This window comes from Natrix helvetica, assembly GCF_964273705.1.
Source record: "Natrix helvetica genome assembly, chromosome: 1".
NCBI classification, from domain to species: domain Eukaryota; kingdom Metazoa; phylum Chordata; class Lepidosauria; order Squamata; family Natricidae; genus Natrix; species Natrix helvetica.
In genome coordinates, this window is record NC_138548.1 from 118,784,291 (window position 1) to 118,811,102 (window position 26,812).

Here is a 26,812-nt window from a genome sequence, read left to right on the forward strand (position 1 = left end):
ATGCCCCCTCAGTCAGGAGCCAGTGCAGGAAAGCCAGAGTTTGAGCCAGGGGTTCCCCATCTCTTCACCTGGGAGGAGGTGGGCCTCCGCACAGGCAATGGAGACTTGAAGGAAGAGAGATGGCTGGTCATCGACCGAAAGGTTTATGATGTTAGTCAGTTCTATTTGCGGCATCCAGGTGGGCCTCGTCTCATCAGACACTATTCTGGACAAGATGCCACGGTGAGTCCTTGCTGAGGGGAAAGACAGCCATGGAATGACCAGAAGGCTGCACAAAACACTTACTTTGCGTGCACACATTCCAGGTTGAGGTTGTTTCTTTCTCCAAGGGTCTCAAATAGCAGAATGGGTGGAAAGGAATCTCTCTTGTCTGAAGCTGAAGGGAATTCTGACATTACAGAACAGGCATTCTGGGTTGGACAGTCCAATACTTTAACACAATGTAAGGAAGTTCCAGATGGTGGTTGTATTGCTTGGCAATTTTGTAGTATTGAGTAACAAAATCTGTCCAAAATTTAGAAGTTTGGAAAAAGGACAGGGCAGGAGGTAGGCAGCTAATGTACAGATGTACAAGTTGATGTGACTTGCAGGCTTTCTTTTTTCCAGGTTGGGTCAATGTTTGACTGCAGTTAAGTTACATAACTTTATTGACATCTAGACAAAGTGCAGCTGAGGTTTGAGGACCTGGTGATTGTGAGAAAGCATGGACACAGCTTATCTTTTGCCTAAGCAAAATTCAGTCTGGCAGACTTTCTCAGTGAGAATATATGAGTAATATTGGTAGCATAGAAGTGTGACCTCTACCAGGTATTGCAGGATTCGTGCTGCACATGAAGCATGTTCTCATAGAAGTTGTAGGAAAAGATTTGGAATCCCACCACTGGAAAGAACGAACTGGCAACTTTCTAAGTCAGGGCTCTCCAACCTTGGCAACTTTAAGACTTGTGGACTTCAACCAGCCTCAAGTTCAACCCTGCTGGCTGGGGAATTCTGTGAGTTGAAGTCCACAAGTCTTTCAGGACTGAATTCTAGTTAAGTTTAGAATCTGTAGACTCTATTGTACATATCATAATACAAAAGGTTATAGACCCAGAATTTGATTAACATTTTGATAAAATGTTTAAATGCACACACACCTGTATACACACACATACATGTATATATAAGTCTATGTCATTATTGCTTCAGTGTATGAAGAAAATATAAATATAAGCTAAATAAAGAATTATCAGAACAGAGATTGACTTTTTCTATGTACCTGTTGTAACTTGCATATTGTACAAGGATCAGTAGCTGAGGCCCAGAAACATCTTCTGTGTTCTTGCATATCTATCAGGACTTTCAATCTTGGAAGCATCTGCAGCAGGGGAAAAAGGATCACACTTTCTAGAGACATTCTGTCACTTCTAGACATTTCTGGTAAATACCAGTTAACTTCTGACTGAAGGCTCTCTTTAAATTACACCATCTATTATGGGATATTCAGGCATTGATGGCATACTTGAGACCAAATCTAGCACTGATATCATCAAAATGTCTACATTGCCATTAAATCATAACACTTGTGGCTATATGACAAAGAATTATTCTGAATGGAAGAATCTTTATGCACTCACTGCATGAATATCTTCATTAAGGATGAATATGGGAATTTATGGACCTAGGAGGTGGGAATGGGAAAGAAAGAGAATGGGAAAGGAAAAGGGAAAACTGGGGTATTATCAGATGAAGATTCCTTGAAGCAGATTACATAACCATGATGGGTTAAAACCCCACTGTTTTTGTTAAGGCCTTCTGAGGTAGCCTGATACTTCTTGCTATATGTAGATTCAGCTGTCTCAAATTTTGATCTGCTGGTGAAGGTTTTTTAGGATCTATTTCAATTTAAACTGTGCATTTGATGATATATTCTGGATGGCAATTGGAAGCATGTAGATATGGTGATTTGTAAGCTTCTGGCATTTATGTGTCTATTATGTAGTTTATGTGTCCATCATGTGTTTATTTTCAGAAAAGTGGACTTATTGGACACATTATAGGCTTATGTTGATAATGGGATTGAAGTATTTGAAGTGTTGAAATCCTGATAGAATTTAATGAGGGATTTTCATGGGTACAGATCGTGAAAATGTCATCAGTAAATTTCATATAAATTCAGGAGTTGAGAACATTTGCAATCTTCTGTGAACACATTGGTATATTGCAGAGTGATGTATGTGCACATAAGTGTGCAATTCATGCGCAGTTATATCTGTTGCCAATGTAAAAATAGTGATGGATGAGATCAAAGTCTTGAATTTCTCCTTATTTCTAGGTTGAATCTCTCCTTGATCAGTTTCCATCCATTATGCCTTGTCTGGCCTTCAGGTGCTTTAGAAAATAGGTTTACCCCCTCCTCTTTATGACAGCTCCTCAAATATGGGAACCCTGCTATTATGTCTCCTCTGTTCCTTCTGTTCACTAGACTAGCCATGTCCAGTTCTATCATCACTCTTCATATGGTTTAGGCTCCAGTCCCCTAATCATCTTTGTTTCTCTTCTCTGCACTCTTTCTAGAGTCTCCACATTTTTTATAGTGTGGTGACCAAAACTGGATGCAGTATTCTAGGTGTGGTCTTACTAAGGCTTTATAGAGTGGCGTTAGTACCTCATTTGATTTTGATTGAATCCCTCTGATAATGCAATTTAGGATTGCATTGGCACATTATAGGCTCATATTTAATTGGTTGGCCACTAAGATGTCTCTCCCAGTTACTGCTATTAAGCCTGGCTCCTCCCAATTTTTATGTGTACTTTTGGTTTTTCTTGCCTAGTGGTAAGACTTTATTTTTCTCTACATTGAATTTCATTTTGTTAGTTAGGGCCAAGTGTTCAAGTCTATCAAGATCCATCTGGATCTTGAGCCTATCATCTAGGAAGTTGGCTATTCCTGCTAACTTAGTATCAATCTGCAAATTTGATAAGTTCCCCTTTTGTTTCTTCATCCAAGTTGTTTATGAAGATATTGAAGAGTACTGGGCCTAAGATGGAATCTTGTTCTACCCCACTGCTTACTTCCCTCCAGGTAGACGTAGACCCATTAAGGACTACTCATTGAGTATGGTTTGTAAGCCAGTTACGAATCCATCTGGCGGTGACGCTATCTATCAAAAAAAGTAGGTTGTGGTCTACCTTGTTGAATGCCTTGCTGAACTCTAAGTATACTATGTCCACAACATTTTGCTGGTCTACTAATTTAGTCACTGTATAAAAGAATGAAATAAGATTTGTTTGGCATGATCTGTTTTTAATAAATCTGTGCTGACTTGTAGTTATTACTTCACTTGTTTCTAGATCTTTGCAGATCTGTTTTTTGATTATCTTTTTCAGTATCTTCCCAGGTATTGATGTTAGGCTGATTGGTCTGTAATTTCCTGGGTCTGTTTTTCCCCCTTTTTTTGAAGATGGGAAACACATCTGTTTTTTTTGCAGTCCTCTGGTAGTTTGCCAATGCTCCAGGATTTTTGAAAGATATGGTACAATGTTCTATTGTTTGTCAATCATGTTTTCGATTGATTGTGGCTATATGTATCCTGTTTCCTGTCTTGAAAATATTCCTTAAGCAATGAAAAAAATTCAAGATCTCTATAGAGTTGAGTTGTATAAATTTTGAATGTTTATTCCAGATCAGGAAATCAATTCCACAGTAAGGATAAAACAAATTTTATTAAGACTGGCTATAATAAGAGAACCTTGCAAATATGATTGTGCAGCCCACCAAGTCCAACTATTGCAGGGGAAGATGGTCCTCCCTTATTTTCATTTCAAGTAAACTACAGTAGCACAGTTTTAGTCTTCAAAATTAATCAAGGTCATAGAGTTGGCCTCCTAGAGAGCCAGTTCAGAAGCATCACCAACAATACACTTTTCATTATTTCCAAAAAGAACACATAGCCAACTTAACTGGCATTTCCATCATGTTAACCAGATAGTCTTCTCCATGTTAATCTTATTTGTATGTGTGTGTTTAGGATGCCTTTGCAGCTTTCCACAAGGATGAGGATCTGGTAAAGAAATATTTGAATTCCCTCCTAATTGGAGAGCTTGCCCCAGATCAACCATGCTGTGAGCCCACAAAAAATGTGAGTATTGGGTGATCTCAGCTGTTGGATTCCTTTTGCAGAACCTTTATTTTAGTTAGTTAGGTGTACATACAATACAATAGCAGAGTTGGAAGGGACCTTGGAGGTCTTCTAGTCCAACCCCCTGCCTAGGCAGGAAACCCTATACCGTTTCAGACTAATGGCTATCCAACATCTTCTTAAAGACTTCCAGTGTTGGGGCATTCACTACTTCTGGAGGCAAGTTGTTCCACTGATTAATTGTTCTAACTGTCAGGAACTTTCTCCTCAGTTCTAAGTTGCTTCTCTCCTTGATTCCACCCATTGCTTCTTGTCCTGCCCTCAGGTGCCTTGGAGAATAGTTTGACTCCCTCTTCTTTGTGGCAACCCCTGAGATATTGGAACAATGCTATCATGTCTCCCCTAGTCCTTCTTTCTCTTAAGCTAAACATACCCAGTTCCTGCAACCGTTCTTCATATGTTTTAGTCTCCAGTGCCCTAATTATCTTTGTTGCTCTTCTCTGCACTCTTTCTAGGGTCTCCACATCTTTTCTACATCATGGCGACCAAAACTGGATGCAGTATTCGAAGTGTGGCCTTACCAAGGCATTATAAAGTGGTATTAACACTTCACGTGATCTTGATTCTATCCCTCTGTTTATGAAGCCTAGAACTGTGTTGGTTTTTTTGGCAGCTGCTGCACACTGCTGGCTCAAATTTAAATGGTTGTCCACTAGGATTCCAAGATCCCTCCCACAGTTACTACTCCTGAGCAAGGTGCCACCTATACTGTACCTGTGCATTTTGTTTTTGTTGCCTAAATGTAGAACCTTACTCTTTTCACCATTGAATTTCATTTTATTAGATAGTGCCTAATGTTCCAGTTTGTCAAGATCCTTCTGTATCTTTAGCCTATCTTCTGGAGTGTTGGCTATTCCTGCCAGCTTGGTGTCATCTGCAAATTTGATGAGTTTCCCATCTATCCCCTTGTCCAAATCATTGATGAAGATGTTGAAGAGTACTGGGCCTAAAACAGAGCCTTGAGGTACTCCACTACATACTTCCCTCCATGTAGATGCAGTTCCATTGAGGACTACACGTTGAGTGCGGTTGGTCAGCCAGTTACGAATCCATCTGGTGGTGATGCTGTCTAACCCACATTCTTCTACTTTATCTAGTAGTAGGTTATGGTCTACCTTATCAAATGCCTTACTGAAGTCCAAGTAAACTATATCAATGCATTCCTCTGGTCCACTAATCTTGTCACTTTATTAAAGAATGCAATAAGATTAGTCTGGCATGATCTGTTTTTGTCAAACCAATGTTGGCTTTTGGCTATTACTTCGTTTGCTTCTAGGTGTTCGATAATTCGTTGCTTGATTATCTTTTATAGAATCTTTCCTGGTATTGAGGTCAGGCTGATAGGTCTGTGGTTTCCTGGATCTATTTTTTCCCCTTTTTTGAAGATGGGAACCACATCAGTTCTTTTCTAGTCCTCTGGTAGTTCCCCAGTGCTCCAGGATCTCTGAAAAATATATTTCAGTGGTTCTGAGATATCGTCTGCCAGTTCCTTCAGAACCCTGGGGTGTAATCCATCCGGTCCTGGTGATTTGAACTCATCTAGAGTAGAGACAGGTGCTCCATTACCATATTCTTCCCTATTTCAATTTGTGTTCCTAATCTGGTTTTTGTGGTGCTGTTTTTGATAAGTTGGACTATTTTATCCCTTTGTGTAAATACAGATGCAAAAAATGAGTTAAATAGTTCTACGTTCTCCCTGTTGCTTGTCATGTTTTTGCCTCTTTCTCCCAGCAATGGACCAATTGTTTCCTTAACTTTTTTCTTGTTTTTAACATGTTGGAAGAAACTTTCTTTGTTATTTTTTAATTTTGTGGCAAGCCTTTCTTCTGGCCTTAGCTTTCCTCACTTCATCTTTACATGCTTGGGCTATTTACTTATATTCTGCCTTAGTTATGTCCCCCTCTTTCCACTTTTTATACTTATCTTTTTTGTCTTTCAATTTATCAGAGAGTTCTTTATGCAGCCATGCTGGTTTCTTTTGGGAGCTGTTATTTTTCTTCTTTGTGGTATTGTCCTAGACTGGGCTTTTGTAATCTCATTTTTCAAAATTTGCCAAGCTTCTTGAATTGTTTTCCCCTTGAGGATTCTCATCCATGGAATTTTTCCCAAGATCTCTCTAAGTTTATTGAAATTAGCTCTCTTAAAGTCGAAGACTCTAATTTGACTTTGTTCTACTACTTGTGTTTGCATAATGTTGAATTCCAATATTGCATGGTCACTTGCCCCCAGGGTTCCTGTGGCTTCCACACCTTCTATCATTTCCTCTCTGTTAGTGAGAATTAAGTCCAATAGGGCTGATTCCCTTGTTCCCTTCTCTACTTTTTCGGAAACAAAGTTGTCTGCTAGGTTTGTTAGGAACCTGTTGGATCTTCCACTTGGTGCAGAGTTTGTTTCCCAGTTGATGTCAGGCTAGTTAAAGTCCCTCATTACTATTGTGGTGTGCTTCCTACATACCTTAGTTAGCTGACTAGCAAAAAGTTCATCTACTTCCTCTGCTTGGTTGGGTGGCCTGTAGTATAGACCCATGGCAATGTCATCCCCCCCCCAACCTTTAATATTGACACAATGCATTCAAGATAGTTCTCATCATTGTTGTGTTCTATTTCTGTAGAGTTGTAGTTATTTCTTATACATAGTGCAACTCCACCTCCTCTTTTATTTGGTCTATTTCTTTTAAATAATTTAAATCCTTCTAGCTGTATGTTCCATTTGTCGGTTTCTGTAATGGCAACAATATCGTATCTGCCCTCTTTTACTTGAATTTCTAATTCACCCTGTTTATTCCTCATACTCTGTGCATTGGTGTATAGACATTTGAGTCCATTTTGATTGACCCTGTGTTTACTATCTACATAACCTGTGTTATGCCTGACTGCCCCTATTTTCTTGCCACTTGTATGATTCATGCACATGGTATGACATTCACTATTAAATGCTTGGTTTTGTGTATGTGTATGTGTTACTGTGAAAGACAGAAATTGGTGAATGTCGACATTCACCGGTGAATGTCAACACATACCAAATACGTATACTTATTTATGACTTACACTAAATACCTAACCCTAACCCTAACCCTAACCCTAACCCTAACCCTAACCCTACGTATTTGGTATGTGTTGACATTCACCGGTGAATGTCGACATTCACCAATTTCTGTCTTTCACAGTAACATATGTATATATCCCCATCACACTAATTCCTTTCAGGGCAAATAACATTATACAAAATGAAGTGGCATAAAGAACATTAAATCAAAGGAATTAAAGATATAACGTAAAAAAATTGAAAATGGACAGTTAAATCTCGGTTACATTCATGCTATCCACTTTATCTCTTCATATTTTTCTATTAGAAAGTGAAGACGAGCAGCCACCAAAAATGTGATAGACAGATAGACAATCAAGAGATATTCTAACAAACTTTAATTGCTTCATCTATGTATATTTATCATTTCATTCATTATCTATTGCACTTTTAACTTCTTCTCTCTCATTTTAAGAATATCCAGTCACAACTTTCTCAGTCTTGCCCTTGGCTTCTACAGGTTGATCCTCATTCATTCTTTTTCACTGCTCAAACCACCTCAATGTATTTATTTCATACAGTCACTCACTTTTGTATTTAATAAATTTCACTTAGGATCTTTTAACCCTATCTCTTTCTTATACTATTTCTTCAGTACCTCATTCCTGTTAAAGATTTTTACTATTACTGCAGTATTATTAACTCCAAATGTTGATGGCTTGGTTCTTTCTTTTAAGATCTGGATGTCCTATTTAGTGTAATGACATAGTGTAATGACATTGGAAAGCATTTTCCAGATGAGACATTGACTTAGTCAATGACCTAGATCAGTGATGGCAAAACTTTTTTGACTGCTGTGCCAAAAGCGGGTTTGGTTTGGTTTGGTTTGGTTTGGTTTGGTTTATTTGGATTTATATACCGCCCTTCTCCAAAAGGACTCAGGGCGGTGTACAACATTAAAAAACACACATCCCAAAAGTTAAAAAAGATTAAATCCATATCCAAAAAAACAAACCGAATTTTTTAAAAAAACAATACATTGAAAATAAGTTAAAATTAAAATTAACAGGCCAGGCCGGCTTGCTGGAAAAGCCAACTTTTTAGGGCGCGTCGGAAGGACCGGAGGTCAGGGATTATGCGAAGCTCTGGGGGGAGCTCATTACAGAGGGAAGGCGCTCCCACAGAGAAGGCTCTCCCCCTGGGGGTCACCAGCCGACACTGCCTGGCTGACGGCACCCTGAGGAGGCCAACTCTGTGGGATCGTACTGGACGGTGGGAGGCTACTGGTGGCAGTAGGTGGTCTCGCAGGTACCCTGGGCCTAAGCCATGGAGTGCTTTAAAGGTCATAATTAATACCTTGAATCGCACCCGGAAAACAACCGGCAACCAGTGCAGGCCGCCTAAAAGGGGTGTAACATGGGAGCACCTAGGTACCCCCATGACAACCCACGCGGCCGCATTCTGGACCAGCTGAAGCCTCCGGGTGCTCTTCAAGGGCAGCCCCATGTAGAGAGCGTTGCAGTAGTCCAGGCAAGAAAGGACGAGGGCATGAGTGACTGTGCACAGAGCATCCCGATCCAGGAAGGGGCACAACTGACGTACCAGGCGAACCTGGTAAAAGGCCCCCCTGGTCACGGCCGTCAGGTGTTCTTCTAAACTAAGCCGCATATCCAGGAGGACTCCCAGATTGCGAGCCTTCTCTGAGGGGGCTAAAATTTCTCCCCCTATCCTCAAAGATGGAACAAGATGTACAAATCGGAATGACGGAAACCACAGCCACTCAGTCTTGGAGGGATTGAGCTTGAGCCTGTTCCTCCCCATCCAGATCCACACAGCCTTCAGGCATCGGGACATCACATCGAGGGCATCGTTTGGGTGGTTTGGGGTAGAGATGAAAAGTTGGGTATCATCAGCATATTGATGATACCGTACCCCAAAACCATGGATGATCTCGCCCAGCAGTTTCATGTATATGTTGAACAGGAGGGGTGAGAGAACCGACCCCTGGGGCACCCCACAAGTGACGCACCTGGGGGTTGATCTCTGCCCTCCAGTCAACACAAACTGTGACCGATCCGACAGGTAGGAGGAGAACCACCGTAAAACGGTGCCCCCCACTCCCAACCCCCCGAGTCGTCGCAGTAGGATACCATGGTCGATGGTATCGAAAGCCGCCGAGAGGTCTAATAGGACCAGGACAGAGGAACAGCCCCTGTCCCGGGCCCGCCAGAGATCATTGACCAACGTGACCAATGCCGTCTCCGTGCTGTACCCGGGCCTGAAACCCGACTGAAACGGATCCAGGTAGACAGCTTCATCCAGGTACTGGAGAAGCTGACGTGCTACCACACTCTCGACAACCTTTGCTACAAAGTGAAGGTTGGAGACTGGATGATAGTTGGCTAAAGAAGCTGGGTCCAGGGAAGGCTTCTTGAGGAGGGGCCTCACCACCGCCTCCTTCAAGGCAGTGGGAAAGAACCCCTCTCTCAATGAAGCGTTGGTAATTGCCTGGAGCCAGCCTCGTGTCATCTCCTGGGAAGCCGAAACTAACCAAGAGGGACACAGGTCCAGCACACAAGTGGCAGCACTGAGTCTCCCCATAATCCTGTCCATGCCTTCGGGGGTCACAGGGTCAAACCCATCCCAGATTGTCTCCTCAAGATTCATCCCTGTCGGCTCGCCCGAATCTACCCAGTCAGAATCCAAGCCTGTCCGGATCTGAGCGATTTTATCCTGCAGATACTGAACAAATTCTTCAGCCCTACCCTGCAAGGGGTCTTCCCCAGTTCCTTGGTTAAGTTAGGAGGGGTCACCCTAAACAGGGTGGCTGGGCGGTTATCTGCAGACGCGATAAGAGCGGAAAAATATTGCCATTTTGCCGCTTCTATCGCCAGGAAGTAGGATTTAATATGAATTCTTACTAGTGTTCAATCAGATTCGGACCGGCTGGCCCTCCAGCCACTCTCTAGGTGTCTTTTCCGACGTTTCATCTCCAGGAGCTCCTCGGTAAACCAGGGAGCCATCTGGGATCGACACCAGGTCAGAGGCCGCAAAGGCACAACACGATCCAAAGCCCCAGCGGCAGCCCTATCCCCGGCTTCCACTAGGGCTTCGGTCCGGTTGTGAGGAAGGGATTCAGGAAAAGTCCCAAGCTCCATCCGGAACCTTTCAGGGTCCATCAGGTGCCTGGGGCAGAACCATCCTATTTAGTGTAATGACATAGTGTAATGACATTGGAAAGCATTTTCCAGATGAGACATTGACTTAGTCAATGACCTAGATCAGTGATGGCAAAGTTTTTTGACTGCTGTGCCAAAAGCGGGGAGAGCACAGGCGGGGCTTGCACTGGTGTACCACACCCATAATGCTATGCATGTGACCACCCACCCAAAATGTTCGCATGCACGCAATCAGCAACACACAGACACATACACACCACTTTGGCTGCTGTTTTTTCACCTTCTCCAGGCATTAAAGGCTTTCTAGGAGCCTGAGGAGGGCGAAAACAGCCTCCCCCCCCCCCGCGGCCAGCCTCTAGAGGCCTCGGGAGCTTCCCTGAAGCCTCCAGATGGCAAAAAACAGAACTACGGGAAACCTGGAAGTTCAGGAATGGTGACTTCTGGTTTGTCTGTAGGGCTGATTTTTGACCTCCGGAGCCTTCAGGAGTCTTCCCTGAAGGCTCCGGAGGGCAAACAATGGACCTACAAGCAAACCAGAACTTCCGATTTGTTCATAGGACCAATTTTCGGCCTCCAGAGCCTTCAGAGAAGCCTCCTAAAGGCTCCGGGGATCAAAAATCAGCCCTACAGACAAACCAGAAGTCATCATTCCCGAACTTCCGGTTTGCCTGAAAGGCCAGTTTTTCACACTTTGGAGGCTTCAGGGAAGCCTCCGGAGGGCAAAAATGGCCTCAAAAGAAGGCCGAAGTCAGCTGGCCAGCATGCACATGTGTGCTGGTCAGCTGACAGGGCAACGCCTTACATGCCCTGACAAATGGCTCCGCATGCCACCTGTGGCACACGTTCCATAGGTTTGCCATCACGGACCTAGATAATATTTTCTGGTCATCAAGTGATACCATTGTAATAAAACTTTGATTATTGACTTCATTCCCTTTGTTTTTCATTGAAAGAAGAATGCATAGTAATTTTTGAAAGCACTCTAGTTACCATTCGAAGGAGAAAATATTAGGTCCCACATGTGAGAATCCAAAAACCTTTGGGCTGCAGAACTAAGATGATAGGCCATTATTTAATTATGTATTGCATTTATATCATGTACTTCTATTTGAACCTCCAGATGACATAAATGGAGGTCTCCTTAATTTATCCCAGCAAGTCTGTGTTGCAGCTTGGTCTGAGAGAGAGCAACTGGTCCTAACTCACCCCATAAGCTGCATGGTCAAGTGATTCATTCTGAAACAAATCCAACCTTAGGTTTAATACATAAAACTCAAGATGGGCTTTTGGTCTAGTCTACCAAAAGGCTTCTAATGTTCTGAAGCAAGTAAAAAAACTGTCATTGCTTCTTGTAGGAAATGCTGGTAAAGGAATTCCATGAACTGCGTGCAACAGTGAAGAAGATGGGGCTCTTGAAGTCAAGATTCAGCTTTTTTGCTTTCATGTTTCTGCATGCTTTCATACTAGACGTTGCATCTTGGTTTACTATCTGGTATTTTGGAAAATCCTGGATGCCTTTTCTTCTTGGAGTAGCAATGTTCACTGTTGGACAGGTAACCATTTTGTGTTGCACAGCATAGCAGTGTAGAACAATCTTCAACATATATAGAACAACATAATTGTTTTCATTAGTAATTTAACACCTTGTGCACTTATCTCGGTTTTCAATTTTTTGAGCTGTTGAATCTGGACATAGTAATTCAACTACACACAGATTAAGAAAAGTGCTTCAGGATCTGAGCAGGTTATACTGCAGAATATGCATAATATTGCTTAATCCTTTTTGTCTGCTGAAATTAAAATGTTTGAAAGGAAGGCAGCAAGTAATAGTATTTGCTGGCAGCATACAGCATATAAAGTCTTATGTATGTATTGTATGTATGTGTATGTATACACACAGACATGTACCTATATATACAGTGTATAATCACACACTATGGGCAATATAATTGTGGTTCTTTTTGATCACCATTAATTGATGGTGATTAATGATGCTCCTCTACCAATTAATTCATGCAGGAAAAATGTGGAGAAATTATATACATATGTGTCATGTTTGTTGATTTTTACTTCCAGATCCAGTATGGTTTTCTCCAGCATGATCTTGGCCATGTGTCAGTCTTTGAAAAGCTCAAGTGGAACAGAGTAGCTCATTTCGTGATAATGGCCATTCTTAAGGTCAGAATCCATCCAAGAGAATGAAAATTTAAGCGATGATATGTGATTATTTATATATTTGAAATTGGGTCTGCCTATCCATCGTTATTTTCTGTCTCTAGGGTTTTGAAAAATAGGATAATGATATTGAACACTGATATAGAACACTTTAAGCACTGAAAGGCTGAACATATAAGATCATCTTTTTGCAATATCTCTGTAAGACTGACAGTATTATTAATGCTTCCTTACAGAAAAGGGAGATGGTGTTAAGAGAAATATAGTCAGTCTACATTTTATGGCTATGAATCATTTTTAACAATACTGCACTATACTGGCTTTGATTTTTCACTACTGAAGAGAAAGTAATGGAAGCTGCCATGTAAATATTTTCCAAATGAGGTGCTGTACAAGGAAAGACTGGGCACAGAGTCTCTGAGATTCACGGACAGATCTTCACACTCCTCAAACAAATCTAACGACTGAACAAACAAATTCTTTCCTGCAAAAGCCCACTCCCCTTTGGCTCCGTTTTTATTTCCTATGGAAGGGGCCAATCACCTTCCACCTGTGACTTTACTCCCAAGTCTTCCCTGATTTCTGAGTTGTTCTTTTCTTCTGGCAGCTCTGCACATGCACACACTGGGAACAGGCTCTAGCTGTTCCTCTGCCTCACTGCTGTCTAGCTCCATAGAAGAGGTGTATGCTGCCATTTCGCACCAGTTTGGGAGACTCAGACGTCATCAAGGATCTTCTGTGCATGCCCAGACATGTGTGTTCCCTCCACCGAACTGGTAGTGAAGAAAATAGAATACCATTACTCCTCCATAGGCACCTGATCTAGTCAATTTCTCGTCTATTTTTGTTTCACACAAACACATTTAGCATCAAAACTGGAATTTTCAATAGTCAGTCTTGGAATGAAAGCTTTTCTGATGTTTAATAAGAAGGAGAAGAAATGAAGCTAGTTTACACAAAAATGATGGAGGTCAGAGCGTTGTCACTGTACACAATTCAACTCCTGCTAGATGGAAGGAAGTGTAAACCAACAGAAGTGCAGCTGGTTTTTGTTTTATTTGGTTTGTAGATAACCAGTGGGGAATACATAGGATACAGCATTATTCACAAATAGATGGAAATCATGTTTGTTCTTCTGTACTTCTCCAGGGAATACCGGTGAGCCTATGGAACCACATGCATAACCAGCATCACGCCAAACCCAACTGCTTCCGCAAAGACCCTGATCTCAACACGCACCCATTCCTTTTCAGTCTGGGGAAGAAACTTTCTTTGAAGGTAAATAAATAGAAAGTCTTAGGCAGACAAAAGACCCTGAAAAAGTATTTGTAGTACTAAAAGAAAAAACCCGACACCACCATATCTCTGATGAGCAATCTAGGAAAATAGGAAGAAAGATTTCTTTCCATCTCCCATATTTCTTTATAGCAACTCTCACTGCTGTTGGATCAGTTCAGGCATTGCCTTATTTTCTAGTCTCTGCTTCTGTAATAATTCTGTAAAACATATTTTCTTATAGACTGGAATGGAATGGAATGGAATGGAATAGAATAGAATAGAGTAGAGTAGAGTAGAGTAGAGTAGAGTAGAGTAGAGTAGAGTAGAGTAGAGTAGAATAGAATAGAATAGAATAGAATAGAATAGAATAGAATAGAATAGAATAGAATAGAATAGAATAGAATAGAATAACAGAGTTGGACGGGACCTTGAAGGTTTTCTAGTCCAGCCACCTGCTTAGGCAGGAAACCCTACACCACTTCAGACAAATGGTTATCCAACATCTTTAAAACTTCCAGTGTTAGAGCATTCACAACTTCTGGACGCAAGTTGTTCCATTGATTAAACTGTCAGGAAATGTCTCATTAGTTTTAAGTTGCTTCTCTTCTTGATTAGTTTCCACCCATTGCTTCTTGTCCTGCCCTCGGGTGCTTTGAAGAATAGTTTGACTCCCTCATTTTTATGGCTGCCCCTGAGATATAGGAACACTGTTATTCTGTCTCCCCTAGTCCTTCTTTCTATTAAACTAGACATACCCAGTTCCTGCAACCGTTCTTCATATGTTTTAGTCTCCAGTCCCCTAATCATTTTTGTTGCTCTTCTCTGCACTCTTTCTAGGGTCTCCACATCTTTTCTACATCATGGCGACCAAAACTGAATGCAGTATTCCAAGTGTGGCCTTACCAAGGCATTATAAAGTGGTATTAACACTTCACGTGATCTTGATTCTATCCCTCTGTTTATGCAGCCTAGAACTGTGTTGGCTTTTTTGGCAGCTGCTGCACACTGCTGGCTCAAATTTAAATGGTTGTCCACTAAGACTCCAAGATCTCTCTCACAGTTACTATTATTGAGCAAGGTACCACCTATACTGTACCTGTGCATTTTGTTTTTGTTGCCTAAATGTAGAACCTTACTCTTTTCACCATTGAATTTCATTTTGTTAGATAGTGCCCAATGTTCCAGTTTGTCAAGATCCTTCTGTATCTTTAGCCTACCTTCTGGAGTGTTGGCTATTCCTGCCAGCTTGGTATCATCTGCAAATTTGATGTGTTTCCCATCTATCCCCTTGTCCAAATCATTGATGAAGATGTTGAAGAGTACTGGGCCTAAAACAGAACCTTGGGGTACTCCACTTCATACTCCCCTCTATGTAGATGCAGTTCCATTGAGGACTACACCAGTGGTGAGTTCTGGATTCCGTTGCAATTTTTACACTGCAATGGGTCATGGCGTCCCACACGTGAATGCGCACAGCACACGTACAGCGCATGCATGCGTACTAACCACCCGCGATGCTCCAGCTGCTCGGCAGAGTGTCATGCAGGCATCGTATGGTTCGTGCACTTGCGTGAAAGCCCTGATCAGCTCAAATAGCAGTAAGGAGAGTGAGTGGGCGGTTAGGTACTCCGGAGCACCATACCGGAATGGTACTTGGTGCTCCCAGCAGGCAACAGTATGCCTGTACCAGGGCATAACGGTCGTATCCCATCACTGGACTACACGTTGAGTGCGGTTGATTAGTCAGTTATGAGTCCACCTGGTGGTGATGCTGTCTAACTCACATTTTTCTACTTTATCTAGTAGTAGGTTATGGTCTATTTTATCAAATGTCTTACTGAAGTCCAAGTAAATTATATCGACAGCATTCCTCCGGTCCACGAATTTTGTCAAAGAATGCAATAAGATTAGTCTGGCATGATCTGTTTTTGACAAACCCATGTTGGCTTTTGGTTATTATTTTGTTAGCTTCTGTTGGCTTTTAGTTTGCTGATTGCTGCTTGATTATCTTTTCCAGAATCTTCCCTGGCATTGAGGTCAGGCTGATTGGTCTGTAGTTTTCTGGGTCTATTTTATTCCTTTTTTGAAGATGGAAACTACATCCGCTCTTTTCCAGTCCTCTGGTAGTTCCCCGGTAGTCCAGGATCTTTGAAAGATATTGTTCAGTGGTTCTGGGATCTTGTCTGCCAGTTCCTTCAGAACCTTGGGGTGTAATCCACCCAGTCCCGGTGATTTGAACTTGTCTAGGGTAGACAGGTGCTCACTTACCATTTTCTTCCCTATTCTAATCTGTTTTTTGTGGTGCTGTTTTTTGATAGGTTGGACTGTTTTTTTCCCTTTGTCTAAAGACACATGCAAAAAACAAGTTAAGTAATTCTGTTTTCTTCCTATTGCTTGTCACCTTCTTGCCACTTTCTCCCAGCAATCAACCAATTGTTTCCTTGAATTTTTTCTTGTTTTTAACATGTTGGAAGAAGCTTTTTACTTATTTTTTACTTTTGTCGCAAACCTTTCTTCATTGTGAGCCTTAGCTTTCCTCACTTCATCTTTACAGGCATGGGCTATTTGCTGATATTCTGCCTTAGTTATGTGCCCTCTTTCCATTTTTTATACTTATCCTTTTTGTTTTTCAATTTATCAGAGACTTCTTTATGCAGCCATGCTGGTCTCTTTTGAGAGCTGTTATTTTTCTTCTTCATTGGTATTGTGCTAGATTGGGTTTTTATAATCTCACTTTTCTGGTAGTAAAACTGGCAGCAACCCACCCCTGCTTAATTAGCTGACTAGCAAAAAGTTCATCTATTTCCTCTGTTTGGATGGGTGGCTTATAGTATAGACCTATGGCAATGTCATCCCCCCCCATTAATATTGACCCAAATGCATTCAAGATAATTAGATCTGTTAACAATTCTGAGCTACATTCAATGACACAAATTTCCACTGCACTTCTGCATTAATCTGTACATTTTCCAAAGAATATGTTTTGATCCACATTTTCTTGTGAAGTGCAGTCTAATAATGCATTCCCCTTCCCAAAAGTTGTGTTTAGATGAATGCAAAGTCAAACAACTTAACCAATGAATTGTGCATGTTTAAGGCTGCAGTAAAATGCAGTGCCTCTCCAAAAGTTGACAAACTATCACTTTTAATGTGGCCAAAAAAGAGAAAGTAATGTAACATTGGTGATTCAATGTATGAATTGAAATAAGCTGAATTAAATTGAATCAAATTAAAATGAAATCACATTTAATATTGGTATTGTCTTGTCCATGTTTTTCCCCCTGGCCCTGTTTATTTTGGCAAGGTAGCTTCCCTGAAAGATCAGAGGCAACCCTCAGTGCACAAAAGTTGTGTGTACAGCAGAAATTCAAGAGACTCAGATCAAATAATCTGTGATATAATAATATGCAAAGATGAATCTTTTCAAGAACCTATATTGTAAAGAATGGGCACAGACAACATGACCCTGATGTGGAATTTACATACTTGTCAATTTAACTGTTTGTTCTCTTTCTCCTTGTGCAGCTTGGAAAGAAGAAAACAAAGTATATGCCTTACCAGTACCAACACAATTACTTTGTCTGTAAGTGTTTTACCATGTTTACAGGAGCCTAAATTTGGAGGAGAATAACCAATAAAGTCATATATCAGCACTATAAAGCAGAACAGACTAAGAAACCAATGCCCCACATGTCGGGATTACTTTTATTGGAACACCTAGAGCAGGTGTGTCACACTGGCCACACCCACCCCATTTTAGCGAAGGGGGGGAAGTTGTGATACGTTACGTGATGACAACATGACACCACGAGTTTGACACTCCTGACCTAGAGTAACAAGATCTTGGAAATATGAATGTGTTTCTACCCTTAATGCGAAGCAGGAAGCTGCCTGACACTTTTAACTCAAATTACTTTCTTGGAAAGGGCTCATTGACTTGATAGCAACTCTTTCTTCTGGCTTTCAAGGCCATTCCTTATTCCCCCTACATCAGGTCTCTGACTCAATTACTATAGATATACCCTGATGAGCATTGGGGCAATAGGTCAGAGAACAAGGTGGTTAGTTTAATGCAAAAAGGGATTCAGAGGCAGATGTTTGTTTCCTCTAGGATATGTTCTATGTTTATTTTAGTCACACACTCATTTTTGTATTCTCCTTTTGCATTTTTATATTAGTAGTTTCCCCATTCATATATGCAATTGGTACCCAATTGGTTTCCTATCGCTATTTATTTCAAAGAAAAAAATGGTTGGTAAGTCATAGCACCTCTTTATTTTAGGGGATTGGTGTATGGTTCAAGTGTAACAAAAAATGTACCTTGTTTGGGAAGGGAAGGGAAGGGAAGGGTGAGCAATAGGCAAATATTACAATCAAAGCCAAGGAATGCTTGTCACAGCTGCAAAGAGCTGACCACAGTCTCTACCCTGATGTTAACAATGAGCCTGTTCCACTGGGTTACATCAGGCATTGGTGAAGTTATCTCCTAGACTGGGAATCTTTTCCAAGCCAACCTGAAAGTCAGAAAACAAGCATTCACTTCTCCAGGCAGAGACAGTGGCAACAGTGAAACAGAAAGGGATGCGAAGCAGAGGAAGAGATTGCCAGGAGATTGCATTTCTAACTGCCATGGATATTGGGGTGCATTTGCAGAGGGATGGGGGAGAGATTATCTGGGCACTGATATGGGGAGTATAGATACATTCTAATAATAATAAGAGCAATGCTGTAGTTAAACATATTGTGGGTATGAAGCTTCATTCCTTCCCATGAGTACAGACCCCCCCACCCCCAGTACTCAAATTGAGTCATGTCACTACCCATTGCAATTCTCAGACACTGCAAAGGACATTGAAACCTTCAGCAGCTTCAAGAATTCCATTTCTGCCCTAGAGAAATTCTTTCCATTTTGATGTAGAGCAAGGTTTCTGCCCAAATGATGCTAGTATGCTCCACCCTCACTCTTTTTTTTATCATTGTGGGAGTTTTACTAGATACAGAAACGAAGAGACCCTGAAAGTCCTTCAGCACTACACTGCAGACTGCCTATTGCTCCGCATGTTATTGCCTTATTGTCTTTAGTTTGCCACATTGTAGTTAATTAATCTGAAATTGAAAAAGGAACTCATAATAGCGATTCACACATTGTTACCATTGTACTTATTTAACATTCTGTTCTTTGACAGGAGCTGTTTATCAATCTTTTCTATAACTTCCGGGTGTGCCTCATGTATGTTCCTTTAATGGGATTTAAGAGCTTTATGGCTTACTACTGGTTAGCAAGGTAATAATTATGTAAAACTATACTCTGCTTCTATGACTCAACTAATGCTTTTATGGAATGTGCATGGAATGCACAGGTACAATATAGGTGATACCTTGCTCAGTAGTAGTAACTGTGAATCTTGGAGGATCTTGGAGTCCTAGTGGACAACCATTTAAATATGAGCCAGCAGTGTGCAGCAGCTGCCAAAAAAGCCAACACAGTCCTAGGCTGCATCAACAGAGGGATAGAATCAAGATCACGTGAAGTGTTAATACCACTTTATAATGCCTTGTTGAGGCCACACTTGGAATACTGCATTCAGTTCTGGTCGCCACGATGTAAAAAAGATGTGGAGACTCTAGAAAGAGTGCAGAGAAGAGCAACAAAGATGATTAGGGGACTGGAGACTAAAACATATGAAGAACGGTTGCAGGAACTGGGTATGTCTAGTTTAATAGAAAGAAGGACTAGGGGAGACATGATAGCATTGTTCCAATATCTCAGGGGTTGCCACAAAGAAGAGGGAATCAAACTATTCTCCAAAGCACCTGAGGGTAGAACAAGAAGCAATGGGTGGAAACTAATCAAGGAGAGAAGCAACTTAGAACTGAGGAGAAATTTCCTGACAGTGAGAACAATTAATCAGTGGAACAGCTTGCCTCCAGAAGTTGTGAATGCCCCAACACTGGAAGTCTTTAAGAAGATGTTGGATAGCTATTTGTCTGAAACGGTATAGGGTTTCCTGCCTAGGTGGGGGGTTAGACTAGAAGACCTCCAAGGTCCCTTCTAACTCTACTATTGTATTATTATTGTATTATTGTATTGTATTTTAAATGCTGTGCAGTCAAAGAGAGACCTTCAATATGTACATTGCTAGCTTTATTTACCACTTTGAAAAAATAATGAGGTCTCCATTTCTTGTTGACTTAATATGGAGATCTAAAACATATAAAAAATTAGCATACACTGTTACTGATCACTATTATACCACAGTGATACTGTATGGATGCTATAATATCTGTATCTATGACTATATGGCTTGGGCTTTTTAACTTAAAAAATGATGTGTCATCCATCGTAAAGCTCACCTCAAACTAGTTTGTAACATAAAAATGAAAATAAAAACAACCATGCTATTGAACGAGCATAGTTCACCACAATGATCTTGATCTAACTCTTGTTATTGCTTGGTCATCACCAATTATCAAAGTATTACTTACCAATACCTCTATACCAGGGGTGAAATCCTCCCGATTAGGCCTGGTTCGGCCGAACCAGTAGGGACATTTGTCCATGGTTCTGGGAACCGGTAGTAAAAAAAAAAAAGCTTCTGAGGGTCGCACGGCTCAGCTGTGAGCCTCGCGATCATTGGAAGCTGTTTTTCCTCTTTTTAAAGCATATTTCCCTGCCGGTTAGCTCTCTTTAAAAGCTCTTTAAAAAGCTTCTAATGATTGTGCGGCTCACAGCAGGGAAAAAATGCTTCAAAAAGTGAAAAAAGGTTGACCACGCCCACCCAGTCACATGACACCCCCACCAAGCCAGAATGGGGGGGGGGGGTGGATGAGATTTCACCACTGCTCTATACAGCCACTAATTATCAGTTTCAAATGTTCTTCACTAATTACCAAATAGCTACATCTGAGAACAGAGGTTGGTGTTTAAAAGCTTGATCTTGCACTATGAGAAGATTGGTACAGGAGGAGACATTTCTTTGAAGGTTAGTCTGGTACTTTCTATCCTCAGGAAAGAAAGTTGTTATTGATTTGTCCTGAACTTCACAGTTGGATAAAAACTGCATTTCAGTGGCTTCATCCAAGGAATGGGGGCATTTGGAGAGCTGCTGCCATATGCATATACAACAGGGGTGGGTTATGGCTGGCTTTACTGCCGGTTCACTCGTGCACATGTTTTGTCTGTGCGCACATTCAGTTAAAATTGTCCTGTGCATGCGCAGAACTCAAAAACAAGATGGCACTGGTGGCCACCAGGGAACCAGTTCGGGGGCGTGGCAGGCCTGGATCGCTGCCGATTTCAGCAACCCAGGCCACCATATCACCACTGGTTTGGCCGAACCGGTCCAAACTGGTAGGAACCCACCATTGATATACAACCTGTCTCCCAACTTGTGTTTCATCCAATCTACAGTACCTCATGGCAAAAGGCTTCAAATGTAGTGTTTCTAGCATGCCATTCTGAAGCCCTAAAATCCTCTTGGATGTTGTTGGACCAATTAGCTATAAGGCTGATCAGGGAAATGAAGGAGATTTTAGATTTCTTTAATGTTTTCACAAATCAGTCCTCTGTTACAATCTGGCTAGCAATCTACCTGAAAGCTTGTTTCCTAAACAAACTGACAAAGACACAAATGAACAGTTTGGGTGAACTGGCAGGGGAAAATGCTTTAAAAAGCAGAAAAAGGTTTCCGAGCCGTGCGACCCTCAGAAGCTTTTTTTTTACTACCGGTTGCAAAACCAAGGACTATCGTCCCTACCAGTTCAAATGAACCGGGAGGATTTCACCCCTGCTTTGGGATCTTTTGCCAAAGGAAGGAGCTGTTTGTAACTTGTATGCCATTAAAAACTCTGGAGACAATGTATGTGGTGATATTCATTCCCTGAAGAATGTCACTATTCTGTTCAGGGACTGGGATTCTTGGTGTAGCTGTTGGCCAGTTCAAACTGAGCAACAATTGGCTCAGACTGATGTGTGTGAAACCCAAACTCACAAGTATGTAATTAGTATTGAGCTACAAGTGTTTAGAATAATTGATAGTAAGGACACAGTGGAGAAATCAGGCTGGTTTTAAAGTATATTGCAAATTATTTGCTAATGAGAAGTGATTATGGAAAAGGAGCTGTGAAGGGAAATACAGACAGATCTTAAGCACTTTCCCCCTTCTTTAGGAACTAAGCTGAATTTAAGCACCATTATCCACCTTTCTTGCCCAATAGGTAATCCAAATGTGGGCAGTTCATCAACTTGTGTAACTGATAATACTACTTACTCAATTGAGAACTCTGAAGAATGTGAGTTTTAGAGTACCTGAAACTTCTAACTAGATATGAGGGATTAAAGTGTGACAGATTGCATAAAATTATTAAAGAATGTCATAGCTTTAACTCCCTGCTTTTACTTATAAAAATATGTTTCTGTATAATCTGTTAATGCAATAATGTGGTAACAGTAATGATCATGTTATGTTTTGGGCTGAGAAAAGCAGTTTTACTAGTGAGTGAACCATTTAAAGAATTTAATCATTATTATTGTTTTTATGTCTACACAGGTGCTTAGAATCTGGATGGTTTATCTGGGTCTCACAGATGAACCATATTCCAATGAATATTGACTATGATCAGAATTTAGATTGGTTCTCTGCCCAGGTGAGGTAGTTTCTATTTAAAGGGGAAATTTCTTTTCTTTGGATAATCTTATTCAGAAATGCTGGGTCCTTAGTTCTGAAACACAGGGCCAGATCATGTTGTTGTTTCTTAAATATGCCATGCCCTTATCTACATTGAAACATTGTCTTAAAAAGAGAAGGTAATACAAATGGAATGTCTATGCTGGCAGCTAGAAATCACTCCCATATTGCAATTTCTGGGAAAATCACAATTGCACTTCTCTTGCTCCTTTCTCTTCTCATGGAGAAAAGTTACACGGGCCAACAATGAAATCATTGTCCACAGTAGATGATGAGATGGTAAACAATGTAGTACATTACCTGTTAATCTTCCTTGCTTCTTCAGTAAAGCAGGAACAGCTTTATTGTTACTGCTATTTACTACTCAGTAAAGCACCAATGCTATTAATCCTCCATCCAAAAGGACACTTTACAATTCCAAGTCCCCACATGTGGATTCCAATTCACATAATTGTTCTTGTGGTCATGAACCAGTTTTTCAATGGCATAAAAATTACCTTTGTAAGATGCATTATCCACAGAATGAGAATATAGATCCATAAGGCTAATATTGATTTCAGAAAGGAATAGCCAAACATTGATGGTGATAGGGGAAATACTGCCATTTTCTCTTTATATTGTAGAGAAGAACATATTGGAGTGTTGAAATACATTTTGTTGGAATGTATATTTATGCAACAACTACAATACTATGCAACCAGTAGATAGTAGTGTTTAAAAGTTTGGATCTCTGGAATATATTCTATGTTTTTTTGTACTAAGTAGAGTTTCCTGTTACAGTTGAGCATTTAAGCAGTAAAGCACATGGTGACTGTACTCTTTATTTGATCTGTGATGCTATATATAAACAGAATTTCTAGAGGAAGTCTAATTTTCCTGATGGTAGTTACATCAATCTCCCCAAAAAGGGTAGAATGACATGTGGATGTACCCAATGATTCTTTCATATTTTTTAAAGCATGTTTCTTCATGCTTTCTTGGTGTCATTTTCCCTTAGGGCTTTTTACCAGTTATTATGGAACTAGAGATTGTTTTGGATACACTCAATTTCAAACTGTGGTTTAGGCAAGATAATTAAGGGATGGGACTAAATGAAAAGATTATGTAACTAGGCCTCCACCAAGCATTAGGCAATTTAAAGTTGATACCTGAAACCTTATTACAGTGATGCAAGTTAACAAGAGAAACAGCATATAGTTGTTGTGACATTAATAACAAATGGTTTCTGCATAGATAATCTGTTCTATCACAAAGAAAGAATAAAAGATGATGAGAGACAAGACAAGCTTTCCCTCTTTTGTAAACAAATAAAATAAAAATAAAAATGCACAATGGCTAGTTCTATATCATCTTATATGTCCTCCAAATGTAAGCTAGTGCCAATCTTTATTATATCATTACAGTTGGTATATCCTTATGTTACCCATCTATATATTTCATTTGGATTCTACCTTTTCTTTATGGGACTTACAGCCTGTTTTTAAGGTAGCTCTAAAGATTGGTTTATTCATGCACAGTTTTCTTTTTCTAATTTTTCTTTTGTTTTATTTTTGTAATAGCATGATATAATTCCTGGGGATGGGAAATGGTTAACTTCTAATGCATGTTTATCACTGATGGGATTCAAAAAAAAATTACTACAGGTTCTGTGGGTGTGACTTGGTGTGTGTGGCATGGCTTGGTGGGCGTGGGAGGGGAAGGATACTGTAAAATCTTCATTCCCTTCACACCCCAGAGGAAAGTTACTGCAAAATCCCCATTTCCTCCCAATCAGCTGGGACTCGGGAGGCAGAGAAGATGGGGGTAGGGCCCATCAGAGGTGGTATTTACCAGTTCTCTGAACTACTCAAAATTTCTGCTACTGGTTCTCCAGAACCTGCTGAATACTACCTCTGATGTTTATATTATTATTTTTATTAAAATTGGTGGGTACATTAATTCATATGATTTGGTTATATCCAGTTTTGATTTCTGGTTGGAATGAAATTAAAGCCCATAAAAGTAGATTTGTGATTAAATGCGTTATATTAAAATATTATTTTGAATACATTCCAAAATCATGCAATCTGCTTTTTAAATTACAGGAATCACATGAATATTGAATTATATAAAATATAATTATGAAACAATTTGGAGGAATTATTAAGAGAAATTATATTGGACCAAGTAAATGGTATTGAACGACCTATCTATTTCTGAATATTAAGGACTGTATTCAAGAAAACGTAACAATTTTAAAGCTATTTTTTCTACTCAAAACACAATAATAATTCAAAATAATTTTATAATGGTACCTTCTTTTGAAAACAGGAGAAAAATAATTGGTCTAAATCTGCTTGCTGATGGCTGAATGGAGATTTGGAGACTGCTCTTCTTGATCCTAACCTAATGTCCTAACCTTTACAGAAGTAATTACATAATATTTCCATGTCTACTTCTAAAGAAATAGTTCAATAAGAATGACTCAGGGAAGACAACTTTAGATTCACTGGTTGGTTGATTTACTCCAAAAGAGAACTACATTTCTCCTGAAAAGAAGCCAGCCTGTTAAGCAGAATAAGCCATTGAATCTGAAATGTCAGCAATATCCTAGTCTGTACAAATTTTTCCCCACGCATGTATATCACTGGATTTCATCCCATGCACATAGCACCAGTTCAATAGTTGGCCTGGATTCAGAAATATTTCTAATGTCCTTCTGGGCATGGACCATACTATAAATGTAACAAACATTTGGAAATGAATGATGGTCTACAATACTGTAAATTGGAAGTTATTGGAAGTCTACATGGTTTTTTTAAATTTCCCCCTTAGCTCGCAGCAACATGTAACGTGAATGAATCTCTATTCAATGACTGGTACACTGGGCACTTGAATTTCCAGATTGAACATCAGTAAGTACAAGCTATATGCAAAGGTTGTACAGTATATAATGCAACATTTGTACAGCTTTTGTCACCACTAAGCATCACTTGCATATTTACCTGTACAGTGTTGTATTGCCTCCTCTTCTATGTTTTTATGTTTCCATGTTTGTAGTCTATTTTATCTATTTCATTTGACTGTACACCGCCCCGAGTCCCTTTGGGGAGAGGGGGCGGTATAAAAATCGAAATAAAAGATTAAAAAAAAAGATGGTCCATATTTGAAGCCAAATGACGGCTGTGGCCAGGAGTTTTGGCTAGTTTTAAAGAAAGCACAACTTGTCCCAATTATACATGCAGTGGCTATTTCAGTCTGGATTATGGGATCTATCCTGTAAAAATGCCTAGAAACAGCATTTCATATAAAATGCAGCAGTGAAACTAATGTCTATGAGCCATGGTGGCACAGTGGTTAGAGAGCAGTACTGCAGGCTACTTCTGCTGATTGCCAGCGGCCTGCAATTCGGCAGTTCAAATCTCACCAGGCTCAAGGTTGACTCAGCCTTTCATCCTTCTCAGGTGGGTAAAATGAGGATCCAAATTGTTGGAGGCAATATGCAGACTCTGTAAACCACTTAGAGAGGGCTGTAAAGCAGTATATACGGCTAAGTGCTATTGCTATTGGGCTTTTCATATCTTACTTCTAGATATATAGCAGATTAAATGGTTGTTAATTATAATTCATTTCTGGACCAAGTCAAAATGCTGGTTTTCACCTTTAAAATTCTTAACTAAGATTCCAAAACCTGTGAGCAACTCCACAGTACCCTACTACAAAGTAACTCATTAGGAAGGATTGTGGTTCAGTAATAATCAGAAGGACCTCAGCTTGTTAATCCCTACCTCAAACTCTTTGGGAACCAGACATCTGAAAGGTTATCCTTTTCTGTATCAACCTGTCTGTATGCAATACTGAATAGGAAACTCTCTGACATTGAAATGGGAAGGGCAGTAATGACAGCAGGATCCAAATTAAAGTAGAAGTGTCTTCTACTGTGTCCTCTTGATATTTTTCCTCTCTTTCCACAGTCTTTTTCCAACCATGCCTCGACATAATTATTACAAGGTGGCTCCGCTGGTGAAATCCTTTTGTGCCAAGCATAACGTTAAGTATGAGTGCAAGCCCATGCTCACTGCTTTTGCGGATATATTTCGGTAAGTGTGAGCCAACTGGAAAAACTCCATTTGCAGGCATGTCCCCAAGAGAATATCTCAAGTGAAGATAGCCTGAAAGAACTCATTGCTGTGCAAATGTGCTTTTGATTAATGTGTTCCATGTTCCTTTTTCCTTCTGCAGCACCCTCAAGGAATCAGGAAAGGTCTGGCACAATGCTTATTACCAGGAAAAAACCCAATACCAGTGA

The 26,812-nt window shown here is 40.4% G+C and overlaps 1 protein-coding gene across 1 annotated transcript; it reads left to right on the forward strand.

Moving 5' to 3' along the window:
• On the forward strand, positions 1 to 26,812 carry LOC309389335 (acyl-CoA (8-3)-desaturase-like; the record flags this gene model as incomplete). Its single annotated transcript, XM_081947592.1, has 12 exons — positions 1 to 222; positions 4,011 to 4,121; positions 11,740 to 11,937; positions 12,461 to 12,562; positions 13,709 to 13,837; positions 17,363 to 17,420; positions 18,016 to 18,092; positions 19,024 to 19,121; positions 22,387 to 22,483; positions 25,339 to 25,418; positions 26,478 to 26,603; positions 26,746 to 26,812. 12 exons carry the CDS (start codon positions 1 to 3, stop codon positions 26,810 to 26,812), a joined length of 1,365 nt encoding a protein of 454 aa, XP_081803718.1.